Here is a 15,985-nt window from a genome sequence, read left to right as displayed (position 1 = left end):
TGGATAAACCAAAATCCTTTCTATTACCTCAGAATGGGAGAAAAGTAGTGCTGAAATATGGGTGTGGCAAATGTGCCAAGCAGCAATCAGGCAGAAGGCCAAAGGGAACCCTCTGGTCTCCTAGCCACTCCTCTGGATACCGGGCCTCAGCACTCGCACTCTACCCTGAACAAACGCTGGATCCATCAAGGAGTGTACTCTGACATGCATTCAAGAGTGTACTCTGAAAATATACGCCAGAGAGCAGGGTAGAGGAGAGCTTTCAAAAGGCCTCTGGTTATGACTCAGGTTATACGAAGAGAAACAGAAGAAGTTAACAAAGTATTAACAAAGGTTTTGTATCAAATATAAAGCAAGGAAGATAATTTACCTGAAAAGAACTGGCCTAAGCCATTTCATTAAAAATTTGTCCTTCACAGAATATATAACTTTAAAAATAACTTTACTTCTATCTTAAATATGCAAAGCTTTAAAACATTATAATATCTACAATTCATTACACAATAAAAGAAAAAACTGGAATAGCATTTCATTTCCAAAAGAAGTCAAGATATACTTTTAGCTGTGTTTTAAAGCAGACCAATCACAAAACTGCGTTGTCAGGCATCTGCTTGACATCACATCACTTGCCTGTGTTAAGATGTAACTCCTTTGCGCCTCTTCTATGTCAACTAAGCTGGCATTAATATAATCATTTTCAGCATTTTGCAGTTTAACACGACTGTGATCATCTGAAACAGAGAATGATAAACTATAACTGTCGTTTCAAACTCGTCATTACTTTTTTATTTTAATATTAATGTTCTAGGTATTTATAAAATGATGGAAGAAACAAAGCAAAGAAAAAATAAATTAGCACCACACAGGAGCTGAGTCAAATCCAAAATTATTCCTTTTTTTAAAGGAAGTACAAAAACATAACCCTTTTCTTTGTTACCATGGTGTTGGAAGGGAAGTGCTTCTGTTTGTAGATTAGCTATTGTAACTAGCAAAATCAACCAAAGAGTAAAACATAGTAAAAGGAATAAAGCATCCACCTTCCTAAAAGTAAAAGGATCATTTAGATTCCTGATGCCTAAGAACTGAGAGGTCTACCTACAAAAAAAAAACTGGCCTCAAATAGATGAGAATAGATTTCCACAGTAACTACATTTCATTTTCTTCATTCCTCAGTAGATCTGCATTCAACTGTATTTAAATAATTTTTAGCATTTAACTACATTTAAAGTGCTAAAAATACTTAAATGCAGTTGAAATATTCCAATTCTTTAAAAGACACATAAAGATGCTTCATTATTTAGATTGTGTTATAGCAGTTCAGATATATTTCTAGTTTTTAAAAGTAAAAATTTCAATTTAGAATTTATGCTAAATAAAATATGTGGAGTATAAAGCTTTACCTTACATCATTTTGATGGGAAAGGAAAAGAAGCATGACACAGGGAGAGAAAGCACGTGCATAAAACAACAGAATTAACATTAACTTTGAATTCTAAATATACAACTGTCAGAAGTATATGCAGTCATGTGCCACAGAATGACATTTCAGTCAATGACGGACCGCATATACAATGGCGGTCCCATAAGATTAGGATGGTGGTCCCAAAAGATGAGTATCATATAGCCTAGGTATGTAGAAGGCTATACCATCTAGGTTTGTGTAAGTACACTCTATGACGTTCATACAATGATGAAATCACCTCAAGATGAATTTCTCGGAATATACCCCCGTCGTTAAGCAATGCAGGACTGTAACTGAATTATAAACTGAACGCATGTTTGATGTTTAACTCTAGAGAATACATCCTATTATAAGCTGCTCCCCTCAAGGAAATCTATACCAAATATCCATTCTCTCCCCACTTTTAAACTAAAAACACTGTGTACATTATCTCCATACAAAAGAAAATGTTTAAATGGCTTTAGTTTCACACATCAATTTATCTGAGATGTTTCTGCTGGACTGAACCCAAGACCTCTGTAAATATTACATGTCATTTGTCAACAGGAAAAACTAAGATCTTGTTATAGTAAATCACTTATACTAGTGTTCTGGGAAAGATGATGTCAGCAAGCACTTTTTTTTTTGACTGTCACTTTTTTTTTTTTTTAACAGTTTAATCATCCTTTAACTGGTATATTATGGGAGACAGTAAAAAGGTCAGCCTCCTAATTAACAAAATAAAGACCATATATCTCCTAGATAACATACATCAAGAGAATCATATATGCATTTAGAATGCCACACAATCCCAAAAATTCAAGTCCCACAAAAATATAATACCAAAGGAATGTATTTCCTCATGCTGTAATCACAGAAAGAGCACAAACCCCAAAGGTTAATCACGTCTATTGAGCAACTGAAAGAATCAATTTAGCCAACAAAGGCAAGAATCCACAAAAACTGGGAAGTTTCCTCTCCAGGGTGCTGGGAATTTGGTTGGCCTGCATGGCACCATCCCAGACTCTTCCAAAGCTGAGGAAATAAACCTAGAGAAAGACCTTCAGCAGTTTGTTTTCAAGAGTGTTTGACACCCTGATCTCAGGACTTTGAACTAGAATTCACTGTTGTTTTCCCTCTAGCTTTAAAATTTACAGCAGGTGTCACTGCCATTCATTAAAAGCACAGAATCACACACTGGTAAGGGCACAGATCCACTACCTGGAACCCCGGCATCTGACCAACGGAGAGCAGGGCGCTACCTGAAAGGCACCTGGGGTCATGTAGAGCCTGGCCCCACAAGCCATGGCCCTGCTTTCCTCTAACATCGATTGATATAGTCAGCAAAAGCAGAGGAGCACTGAATTTTCTTAGGAAAAAAATTTTTTTTTAAATTTTGCTAGCACATAAGACTAAAAAAGGAAGGTAATCCTTGGGAAAACTCTACAGCTATTTATTTATAACTGGCTACAAATATTGACTGAACCTCTATTTTCTCAGGACTGACTAAAAACAAAACTCTCAAATACACCTACATCATTAGATATTTATTTTAAATCTTCTGTTCTATTAAGAAGATTCATAAAAAATTAGAAGTATATAACTTTAACTTTTTGATTCAGAAGAGAATCTTTGTAGAGAAAAAAACATGAGAGTTTCTGGTGTTAAATAAAACATACCACTTTAAAACTATCTACAAAGATAGCAAGTATACGCATTTGAGGAAGTGAAACTATCAAAGCCTTTTTATGAGAAATTGTGACTTCATGATTTATTTTCTCTAGTAAAGATAAGAAAGAGGGTCAATGACTCTTTTCCAATTAAGAAGTGCTTAATGTATGTATGGTTTAAAATATTTGTGAGTGGACACAGGTCCCCTTATAACCTAAGAGTCAATTATTTCCTTTCCCTGCCCCATTACTATCAGTCAGCCCAAAATCTGTGAACTGTTCATTCCAAACCAAATTTTTGACTTCTGAATTAGAAAGAAACAGAAAGTTACATGTTTTTTCCTCTCCCATAGTTTATTCTGCCCCAAAACCTCTGAATTGAGATTATCAAAATGATGGAGTCCCATAACCCCTGGGCTATAAGTCCCAAAGCCCACAGCACTTTATCATCATTCTAAGTTTACGATTATCTCTTTCTTTCCTTTCTTTTAATGGATCCAGCAGAGCGAGAAAAATGAAGACAGTTCTCATATTGCATGATACAACAAAAGCAACCAAATCACACTTCACAGGAAATCTTATTTCTCAATATCGAATAAACACCAATAGCAGAACTATCAAGAATATACACTTTTTTCTATGGGAGCATCATCTACTCTTAAGTCTTGTCACCAAGTGAAGAAATGCACTACCCCATAGAAATGTGGCTTATAAATTGGATAAAAATTAAGCAAACTTCTGATGAAGATTCCCTTCACCTCCCACCCTCAAACAGTATGTTTTCTGAGAAATGGTTTCATCTGCCAAGAAATGACTAGCTCTAGCTGTGGCCTGAGCTGACAATACAGATTAGCTTCCTCTTTCAATACTGTCATAATAAGCTTTTTTTTATTAAAAAAAGAAACACAACCCCCACCACCAGGGGTTTCACCTAGTTTATCATCTTTATAAAGACATCTCCCTTTGGAAAGTCTTCAAGGTCAAACAGGAAGGAGGATTTACATTCATTATAACCATCCTCAACAGGCAGAGATCAAGAATAATTAACATAAATTAGGCAAGGAGAGCAACTCTATTGTACAGCATTAACAGACTTTTATTCTCAATCTCAATTCTCTTCATTCTCTTATTCTCAATGGGGGGGAGGGTGGGGGGAGACAGTAAGTTTTCAAATATCGTTGTCCATACTTATATGGTACTTCCCTGCCAAGAATACGAAGCATTTTATAGATATGCCAACCCACTTCAACCCTACAAGTAAAATACTTGAGGCACAAATATGAATTTTCTCCCATAAATCAAGCAATGAGCCAAAAACAAAGCTAGAACTAAAACCCAAGTCATCACAAGCACTACCATATTAATGCAGAAAAAACAAACCACAGTATACACAGAGTATTAACATTTCAATTGTTTGCTCTGCAAAGAAAAATCGATTTGATAAATGCTTCCTTTACAGACCACATAACCAACTACACACACAGCAGAAGATTCTTTAGTGTCTATGATGTATTAGGTACTGTAGAACACATCTTACTGGGTAACTTCTCTCAATCCTCACAACCCTATGAAGCTGCTGATATTATCAGGCTCATCTTACCGACACTCAGAGAAGTCAAGTCATTAGCCTAAAATAACACATTCAAGAAGCATAAGAGGAGATTCAAACCTAGGTTTGTGTAACTTAAGAGACTACATATTTCCCACACTATGTTGTCTCTCTCTCATACATCAAAGTTGGTTCCCCTATCACACACCCTAAATTCTTCCCGGCATCGCCTTTCACACTGTTCTTCACCTCAGATACGATTTCTACCTTCCTCTCTGTCACACAAACCTTACTTTCTTGAAGATCTAGCCTATGACTTTTCTGCTCTAAACAGTCTCTCTGATGGAACCTCCACCTTGATGGTCTGTTCTTTACATTTGATACCTTCAACATTCATATGGAATTTTCAGCCAACAAATATATTTCAGGAGCCAGGCCAAAGGGACATAAAGACAAGACAGTACTTGTTTAAAGCTTTTTAAACGAAAAAAGATTCTATTAAGTAATAACTCCTAGTACTATAATTTATTGCATTATATGTTGTGAGAAGAAAGCTGACTGGCTGATGCCTGAGTAGGCCTAGTTAAGATGAGCAGGCTTTGCTACGTAGGTGAAGAAAGAACGGGAAAATTCCAGCAGAAGGAGCACACATAAAGAGGATTAGGAGGGAATGCCACATCATGAAGGACTGGCAAATTCAGAAAGGCTGAAGAGCTGGGTAGATGAGAGAAAGGTCCCAAAACATGTTGAGGCCACACTCTGAAGGGCCTTCTGTGCTGTGCTATAGGCACAGGCAACCTCAACGAAGCTCTTTAAAGGAGTGACACAAGCACATTTGATTTTCAAGAAAATAACTACCAGCATTATAGAGGATAGACTGGAACAAGGAGGAAGACAACTTAACACACTGATGCACTAACAGTTTAATCAAGGGGTGATGAGTACTGAACCAAGCAGTGGCAGTGGGAATGGAAAGAACTACTAATGAAGCATTTCCCAGGTGCACATCATCATGGACTTAAAGTATATGTTGTTTTAGAAACATCAGTCAAACAACAGGGTGACTGTCTTTGACGACTTCAATCTCTTGCAATCCATCATGATTGTAAGTTCCTAAACTTGACAGGACAATGTTAATTGTTTCCACGCATCTCCAAATTGGAAAGGGCCTCTTTAATCTATTCCCAAGAGTCTCTGCAATGGAAAGAACACCTGGGAAGTGTCCTTACAAAATGGGTAAAATTCATTAATGTAGTTTGGAACACGGACATCTTTCCTCTTCGACAGCTTGTATAAAATAATACATACTAAGCTTCCGGTTAATATAATCAGTAAGCATCTCACCATTTTCCTTGAAACTCAGAATTTCTCCTTCTAGGAGAGAAAAAGCCTAAAAAATTGAGGGTAGTGAGGCTTGGAGGAAAGAATGTTACTTTCCTTACATCCAAAAGTCCATGGGACATCATGCAAACAATGTAGACCAAATATTTATTAAATATCTTCTGTATTCCAGGCCCTGTTCTAGGCACTTAGGACCCATCCACACACTCCTGGAGCTTACCTTCTCAGAAAGGGAGATGGCAATAAGCAAAACAACTAATTACATGTTATACAGTAATAAATGCTATGGTGAAAAAAAAGCAGAGTAAAGGGGATTAGTCGTGCTGCTGAGAGGTGCAGGCTGCAATTCTGAATAGGGTGGTCAGCGCGGGCCTCACTGAGACAGTGACATTTAAGCAAAGACTTGGAGGAGGTCAATCAAACAGACATTTTGGTTAAGAATGTTCCACGCACAGAGAAGAGTGAATTCATTAGTCTCACCTCCTAAATCTATCAGAAAAAAAGGGTTTCTACTTCCATTTTCTCATAGTCCCTACCTAGTACAGTGTCATAACAATTTAGGTTGGCAAGTGTTCAGGCATTCTTATATAATGAATTCCAGAAAATTTTCATATTCAAATTGTTAAGCTGTATATCATTATTAAACCACACTGAAACATAAGCAGGAGATGAAACAATGTTAACTAACTTTAAGAGTGAACTAATTCAGCAAAAAAGAAGAGCTCAGAAAGCTTCAGGACTTTTTAGTGTAGATGTCTGGAATTCCCCAGTGCAGGTGAAAGAAAATGGGTGAAGCAAGGCTAAAGGGCCCTAAAGAGGTGGATTCTGATTGTCTGCTCTGGCTCTACCAACCTACATGACTGCAGACACAGCTGTGATTTACACAGAAAAGAGTAACCTAGTACTTCAGAAATACTGTTAGTATCCAAGTTACTTAGACACTACACCCTGTGATAACGGCCAAGGCACCAGTGCTCCTGGGGTCTCTGTTTTTCATGAAATGGCCTGATTGGACCAGTCCTTCTCGATTATTTTTACTAATTGACCCTCATTAATACCCTCCAAGTGTCAAGTACAAAACTCCTTGAAAAGTCCTATTTTATCTTAAAAATTTACAGGAATTTAAAAATTCTACTTCATTATCTATCTGTATTTTAATGTATAAACAACCACACTTTCCCACCTTCACCAAATTCTGAATATAACTCATGGTACTGGAAGATGTGCCATGTTCTCCCCATGACTTTTAAGTACGCTCCCTGCACCCTTCTGCTCCTCCTACCAGTCCCCACAGAGCTTTCCAAGTGATGAGCTGTGGCTACACTAGGAGCCTCTCTTAAAAAGCTACTATTATGACAAGATTTTGATCCCGTCAGCCCGTGGGGTGGCAGCACACCCAGACCTCCAGCCACTTGCAGCCTTCTTTGTTAGGGTTAAGCTCTTTGTGGCCAGCGACCCTGTCATGTTCACCATGTAGTCCCACTGCCTAGCACAGTGCCCTGCCCAGTACCCAATTCAGGAGGCCATCAAATTCAAAAACCTGGAAAGATGCTAGTTTAACCCACAGAACTTATTCCAATTTCCCATTTTACAGGCACTCATTTGTATGTGGTACAGTTCCAGGCAATTTTATCACATTTGTAGATTCATGTAACCACCACCACAATCAAGATACAGACCTGCTCCATCAACACAAAGATCCTCTGTGCAACCCTTTACAGTCATACCCTTCCCCAACCCCATCCCAAACCCATTAATCTGTTTTCCATCTCTATAATTTTATCATTCCAAGGATGCTGTATAAATGGAATTATATAGTGTGTAACCTTTTGAGACTGGATTCTGTACTCAGCATGAGTCCTTTGAGATCCATTCAAGTTGTTGCATGTATCAACGGTTCCATTTCTTTCTATTGCTGAGCAGTATTCCATGGTATAAATATACCAGTTCGTTAACCTCTTACCCACTGAAGGACATTTGGGTTGTTTAGAAATGTGGGGCTATGAATATTCATGTACGCATTTCTGCGTGGACATAAGGTTGCAGTTCTCTAGGATAAATGTCCAGGAGTGCAATGGCAGGGTCATATAAGCTAAGTATATGTTTAGTTTTTTAAGAAACTGCCAAACTGCTTTCCAGAGTGGCCATACTCACTAGCCTTGTATGAAATCTAGTTTCTCTGCATTCTTGGAGTATTGTGGCCTCATTATTTTAGCTGTTGTATGGTTTTATTTTTTTTGTGTGTGAGGAAGATCGGCCCTGAGCTAACATCTGCCAATCCTCCTCTTTTTGCTGAGGAAGACTGGCCCTGGGCTAACATCCATGCCCATCTCTTCCTCTACTTTATATGGGACGCTGTCACAGCATGGGTCGACAAGCAGTGCCTCAGTGCGCCCCCGGGACCCGAACCAGCAAACCCGGGGCCGCCAAAGCAGAGTGCGCGAACTTAACAGCTTGCGCCACCGGGCCGGCCCCCACCATGGTTTTACTCTGCATTTCTCTAATGGTTAACAATGGTTCCCTGACGGTTAACGATGTTTTTCATGTGTTTATGTGCTTATCTGTTATCTGTATTCATAATCTTTTGCCCATTTCCTAATTGGACTGTTTGGTTTTTTTACTGTTGAATTTTGAGAGTTCTGTACATATTCTAGATATGAGTTCTTTGTGGTTTATAAATATTTTCTCCCAGTCTGTCTACATCTTTTTTATCCTCGTATCAGGGTCTTGCGCAGAGCAAAAGTTTTTAATTTTGGTTTAGTTCAATTTATTGCTTTTTTTCTTTTAAGGATTGGGCTTTCGGTGTCATGTTAAGAACACTTCACCTACGGGCCGGCCCCGTGGCTTAGTGGTTAAGTGCGCGCGCTCCGCTGCTGGCGGCCCGGGTTCGGATCCCGGGCGCGCACCGACACACCGCTTCTCCGGCCATGCTGAGGCCGCGTCCCACATACAGCAACTAGAAGGATGTGCAACTATGACATACAACTATCTACTGGGGCTTTGGGGGAAAAATAAATAAATAAATAAAATTAAAAAAAAAAAAAAGAACACTTCCCCTAGTGTTAGGTCCTGAATTTTCTCCTGTTTTCTTCTAAAAGTTTTATACTTTACACTTTACACTGAAGTCTATGATCCACTTTAAGTTAATTTTTGTAAAAGGTGTGAGGTTTAGATTAAGACTCATTTTTTTTTGCCTGTGGATGTCCAACTGCTCCAGTACAGACTGTTGAAAAGATTATCCTTCTTCCATTAAGTTGCTTTGCACCTTTGTCAAAAATCAGTTCACTGCACTTGTGTGAGTCTATTTCTGAGTTCTCTATTCTGATTCACCAATCAACGTTTCTATCCCTCTGACAATACTACACTGTCTTGATAACTATAGTTATACAGTAAGTCTTAAAATTGGGCACAGTGATTCCTCCTCACATTATTCTTCTTTTTCAAAATTGTTTTAGCTATTTTATTTTAGTTCCTTTGCTTTTCCACATAAATTTAAGAATAAGCTTGTTTATATCCACAAAAAATCTTCCTGAGATTTTGACAGGAATTGTGTTAAATCTATAAAACAATATGGGGAGAAGTGACATCTTTACTACGTTGAGATTTCCAATCCATGAACATGCTATATATCTCTCCATTTATTTAGATCTTCTTTGATTTATCAGTGTTTTGTTGTTTTTAACATATAGGTCCTATACATGTATTGTTAGATTTATCCCAAAAGATTTCATTTTCTTAGAGTGGTTATAAAATAGTATTATGTTTTTAATCTTGGTTTCCACATGTTCATTGCTAGTATATAGAAAGATAACTTTTGTACGCTGATCTTATATCCAGCAACCCGGCTGAACTCACCTATTAGTTCTAGGAGGTTTTCTGGTAGATTTTTTGGGATTTTCTATGTAGACTATCAGGTCATTGGCAAATAGGGAGAGTTTTATTTCTTCCTTTCAAATCTGTATGTCTTTTATTTCCTTTTCTTGCCTTCATGTGTTGGCTAGGATTCAGTACCCCCTTTATTTTTTTACTTTTTATTTTTTTAAAACATTTTATTTATTTATTTTTTCCCCCCAAAGCCCCAGTAGACAGTTGTATGTCATAGCTGCACACCCTTCTAGTTGCTGTATGTGGGACGTGGCCTCAGCATGGCCGGAGAAGCAGTGCGTCGGTGCGCGCCCGGGATCCGAACCCGGGCCGCCAGCAGTGGAGCGTGCGCACTTAACCGCTAAGCCACGGGGCCGGCCCATCAGTAACCCCTTTAAATAATTTTTTTTTAAATTTGTATGTTGAAATAATTTCAAAACTTACAGAAAAATTCCAAGAAAAGTACAAAGAACATTTTTGTGGATGACAGCAAACTGTAAACATGATACCCAATTACCCTTGAATATCTTTGTACTTTCTACAAATAAGGACTTGATCCTACTTAACCACCATACAGCCGTCAAAATCATAAAATTAACAGTGATACCTGACTAACCCAGATCCTACTCAAGTTTCACCAACTGTCCTAACAATGTCCTTTAAACAAAAGGATACAGTACAAGATCACATGTTACATTTAGATGTCACATTTCTTTAGTCTCCTTTCACCTGGAACCATTCCTTAGTCTTTCCTGGGAAAGGTTTTTACAACATTTTGAAGACTATGGAGTGTCAATCCATTTGAGTTATCTGATATTTCCCCATAAATGAGTTCAGGTTGTACACTTTTGGCAGGTTCAGCACAGAGCGATGCTCTGTGCTCACTGCATTCTATGGAACAGTTCAGGATTTCAGTGTGCTGTGTCCCATTATTACTCATGATCATTTGTTTAAGGTTGGTGTCTGCCAGGCTTCTCCACTGTGCTATTGCTATTCCCCCCTTGTATTTAATCAACATTTTGTAGAGGAACACTTTAAGATTTTGTAAATATCTTGTTACTCATCAAATTTTCACCCATCAAGTTTAGCATCCATTTCAACATTAGTTGTCATCCTACACTAAGGTAGATCTTTCCCTTCTTTCCATTTATTCATGTGTTTCTTTACATCAGTATAAATTCATAGATTCCTATTTTACTCAATAGGTTATAATCATTATTTATTTTGACGCTCAAATTACCCCCAGTTTCCGCCAGCGGGCTTCAAAAGCTAGTTACTATGTGATTCTGATATGTGCTCATCATTTCTCGAGCATGTCCTTACTTTCTGGGACTATAAGACATTCCAGGTTTTCTTATACTTTCCCTGCCCCAGTCCTGGAATCAGCAATTTCTCCAAGGAGCCTTGTTTCCTCTTAGTAGAGAATGAAATTTGGATATCAAAAGCTAGGCATGCACAATGCCAATAGAGTGTCATTGTTCCCAAGACTTCGCAGTGGTCAGGGCTAGGAAATATATGTATGCACACATACACCTCCATTTCTATGTATCTGTATATCTATATTCACTGAAAGCCATAAGGCACACACTAATACACTAATTCTAATCCAACATCACAGGGTTCACTCTAGCTTTCCCCTACTCTTCAAACACGTGCCCCCCCACCCTCTAGGACACCACCTTTACTTACATGACTTCCACATGTGGGATCCCAACACCAAGGGCTTTTAGATTGAATTATTCATGGAGAGAGAAGGGGAGGCTTAATGATATCTTTAATAACCCCTTTACTATCCTACTATTCAGAAGTAACAGAAAGTACACACAATTTTTTTAATATGCATAATGTCCTAACTGAAATATGAAGGAAAAATAAAGGGAAAATAATTTATAATAAAATAGTATCTATTTTAACATATGTAAATGGTTGAGTAGAAATACACCAGAAGAAAAAAGCCCCCACAAATATACAAAATGTCTCCTAGGGGAGGGTAAACACCTCTGTTGAGAATCACTGCTCTATAGAGTAAACACAAGTAAATAAAATTATGAGGCAGTAAGATTAGTGCCAGAATACAGGGATAAAGTGCTATAGAAGCAAAAGAGTAACTCCCAAGGGGTACTTCTCAGAGGAGTGATACCTAACTATGTCTTAAAGACTCAACAGGACTTTACTGGGGGACAAGCGTCCAGTCAAAAAAAAAGGCTGCACCTGTTAAGGAATCAACAGTGAAAGAGAAGAGAAAGGTGAACGGGAGAAGAACGTGAGAAAGGGACGAGCAATAGCGAGAAATGAAGTATACAAGAAATATTTCAAAGTCATCTAAACTAATCCTCTATAATTCATGCTTAACATAAATAATGAATTCCTTTTGCCATATGAAAGTTCAAGCATCTGAAGTCAATTATCATGTTGTTCAGTTTAGGTTTTCTCCTTCTCTATCTAACCAATTCTAGCTTCTTCACTAAGAGTTCTAGTTCTTATTCCTCGGATCCACTCCAGTGCATCAATGGCCTGTAGAGATAAATTATTAAAAGCCCAAAATAGCTTTGATTAAAATTGAAGATTAAAAACAACAACAAAAAAACAAAACTGAAGGTAGAACCAAAGGCCAAAGTCCTAACAGTTCATGAGAAAACTTCTAAGTAAAAAAGCTGTCAACACAATGGATTTTGAGAATGTAAAGAGCTTTTTGTCTTTATTCTTAAACTTTAGATAAAGAAGAATGTTAGTGAATATTCACATAATAGTTACCATAAAATTTAAGTTATAGCTATACTTATTCTGATTACTGTTATACAACAAAGTTTTTATTTAAATCTGCTTACTAAGAAAGATGGCAAGCACATTCTTATCATATATAAAGGTCTGTTTTAAAAATTCAAAGGTCTATTGTCTTATAATCCTGAGACTATCAAAATGTTTCTTAATAATTCTTTGATTTGTCTGTGCATTTTTTGGATTATCTATGAAGAAAATCTTATTGTCTATAATTGTGATGGTTTTAAAACATGTACACAATTCTTTGATAATTCTTCCATCAAACGATGGAGTTTCAATCCTCTCCCCTTGAATCTGGATGGCCTTAGTGACTCACTCCTAATGAAAAGAATGCGGTGGAAGTGATGTATGACTTCTAAGACTAGGTGATACAATGCAATGCAACTTCTAGCTGGCTCTCTCAGAATGCTCACTCCTGAAACTTAGCTACTATTTGTGAGGAAGTCCAGGGCACATGGAGATGCCATGTGTAGGTGTTTGAGCTGACAGTCCACAATGGAGTGAGAAATGCCTCAAGGTGACTCCAGTCCCAGCCACCATATGAACTACAACAGCACGAAAGACCCTGGCCAAGAATCGCCTGAGTCCAGTCAACTCCCAGATTTGTGAGCATGATAAATGACTGCTATTGTTTTAACCCACTGTTTTGGGCTGGTTTGTTATACAGCAACAGATAAAATGACAACTTTGTTTCTTTTTTTCCCAATCTTTATCCCTTTTATTTCTTATTCTTGTCTTACTGTAGTGGGTAGGACCTAAAGTACAATGTTAAGTAGAAGTGGTAATAGTGGTCATCCTTGTCTTGTTCTTGATTTAAAAAAAAATGTTTCTAACATATTACCATTAAGAGCTATGTTATTGTAGGTGTCTCTTAGATATCTTATATTAGGTTACAGAAGTTCCTTTCTATTTCTAGTTTGCCACATGTTTTGTTTTTAATTATGAGCAAGAATTGGCTTTAGATAGTCTTTCTGAGAGGAGGCGGAGTCAAGATGGCGGCGTAGGCAGACTCGGAACTCACCTCCTCCCGTGGACACAGCCAATTTACAACTACTGGTGGAAAAATTACCCCTGAGACAGAACTGAAAACTGGATAAGAGGAACTCCTGCAACAACGGACAATCCTAACTGAGGTGGAAGAGGCAGAGACTCCCTTCTGGAGAGAAAAAATGCCACCTTCACAAGCCGCCAGCTTCACGGCCCCAGGGAGCAGCGCACAGGTACGCAGCCTCCCTGGAGGCGCGGGGCCCTGAGCCGGAGAGCGCCCCCGCTGTGGGCATTTTGTGGACCCAGCACAATCGAGGCCAGCAGCATAATATCTGACTGTGCCTGCTACTAAAACACTGGGGAGCACCCCCAGAAAACCCGGTTCACAAAGAAACTAAAACTGGCTCTTAAAGGGCCCGCCCGCAAACTCACCCGTTTCAGGAAGCATCCTAAAATCACCAGAAAGAAAGGTGCACGGTGCTTTGGTGACAAGAGACTCACCTAATGGGCCCTGAGTGCATCTCGGTGAGGGGTGAGACCTCTCCAGGGACTGGGACATTGGCGGCGGCCATTGTTGTGGCCTGGTGTGGGCGTGCTGACACAGACACCATTGGAGTTCTCCCTGAGGCCTGCTAGCCCAGGGTCTGCCCCACCCGCTAGAGCACCAATTTAATCCAGTTCAGCCAGGGCAGGCAGCCCACCCTAGAGAGTGGCCCCACCCAACAACAAGCCCTCAGGCAACTTGTGGGCCTGCATAGATTGGTGACTGGATTCTCTGCAGCCTGGCAACCGAGCCGACTTGAGCAGGGCAGGGTGTGCACAAGGAGCGGGTGGAGAGTGTGGGGCGGTGGCAGAGTGTGTGGGGCTCCCACTGTGGAGAGACTGGGTCTGCTTGGGGAGGTCTGGGCATTCACACGGGGCAGGACTGTGTTGACTGTGTGTGTGGAAATGTGGGCGGCAGGGCTTCTCAGCCGCAGAAGACTTGTGCTTCTCAAAGACCCACATAGGAGGTTTGCTCCACCTTCCAAAACCTGAAACAATTGGGTGCTCCTGTGCCTGAGGCCAGCGTCACCCAGCTGCAATCCTCAGAGAGATGACAAGAGACCTAATAGGCTAGAGGCTTACAGCAATTGTGAGGCCCTGAGCCTAACAACCTGCCATGGTGGGGGCCTACTCAGTTAAAAGAAATACTGCAACATAAATGTGGTATTAGAACTTGCAGCCAACTGTGCTGGGGCTCCCCACACCTGATAAAGAGACTGAAGGGCCCACAACAACTACAAGCAGCTGAGCATTACAACAGCTGGCCAGGAGCATAACTAGGCCTCCCTGGGTGCCTACAGGGAAAGCAAACAGGCCACAGCAGAAGGATACACGTAGCCCACATAGGGGTCACCCCTGGAACATTGAGAACTGAGGGAAGCACACTGGAAGCCTCCTAAGGCATCACTTACATAAGGTCACCTATCCAAGAGCAGGAGACGTAGCTGACCTACCTAATACGTAGACACAAGCACAGGGAAAGAGGCAAAATGAAGAGGCAAAAGAATACATCCCAAGTAAGGGAACAGGACAAAACCCCAGAAAAGGAACTAAGTGAAACAGAAATGAGCAACCTACCCGACAGAGAGTTCAAACTAAGAGTGTTAAGGATGCTCACTGATCTGGGGAGAAGAATAGATGAACTCAGTGAGAATGTCAACAAAGAAATGGAAGATATAAAAAAGAACCAATCAGAAATGAAGAATACAATACTGGAAATGAAAAATTCATTAGAGGGACTCAAAAGCAGAGTAGAGGATACAGAAGAACGGATCTGTGAGCTGGACGAAAGAGTAGAAGAAATTACCCGAGGTGAACAGGTAAAAGAGAAAAGAATTAAAAAGACTGAGGACAGTCTAAGGGACCTCTGGGACAACATCAAGCGCACTAACATCCGTGTTATAGGTGTCCCGGAAGGAGAAGAGCGAGACAAGGGGTCAGAGAATCTATTTCAAGAAATAATAGATGAAAACTTCCCTAACCTAAGGAAGGAAACAGACATCCAGGTACAGGAAGCACAGAGAGCCCCAAACAAGATAAACCCAAAGAGGCCCACACCAAGACACATCATAATCAAAACGTCCAGAATTAAAGATAAAGAGAGAATCCTAAAAGCCGCAAGAGAATGTCACGTTACGTACAAAGGAAACCCCATAAGGCTATCAGCTGACTTCTCAGCAGAAACCTTACAGGCTAGAAGAGAATGGCACGATATATTTAAAGTGCTAAAAGGAAAAAACTTGGAGCCAAGAATACTCTACCCAGCAAGGTTATCATTCAAAATGGAAGGAGAGATCAAAATTTTCCCAG

The 15,985-nt window shown here is 39.5% G+C and overlaps 1 protein-coding gene across 4 annotated transcripts in view; it reads right to left on the bottom strand.

Annotated features, from left to right (window-relative positions):
* The window catches only part of PTPN2 (protein tyrosine phosphatase non-receptor type 2), a 94,850-nt gene that overhangs the window by 39,341 nt on the left and 39,524 nt on the right, over positions 1-15,985 (bottom strand). For all 4 annotated transcript variants that reach the window (XM_058556760.1, XM_058556757.1, XM_058556758.1 and 1 more), the window contains exon 3: positions 631-731. In XM_058556760.1, the coding sequence (XP_058412743.1) occupies positions 631-731 (101 nt within the window). The remainder of the gene's footprint in view (positions 1-630; positions 732-15,985) is intronic.

The sequence above is a fragment of the Diceros bicornis genome, chromosome 16 (genome assembly GCF_020826845.1).
Source record: "Diceros bicornis minor isolate mBicDic1 chromosome 16, mDicBic1.mat.cur, whole genome shotgun sequence".
In the NCBI taxonomy this organism is placed as follows: Eukaryota; Metazoa; Chordata; class Mammalia; order Perissodactyla; family Rhinocerotidae; genus Diceros; species Diceros bicornis.
This window is presented reverse-complemented; position numbering and strand designations above follow the sequence as displayed.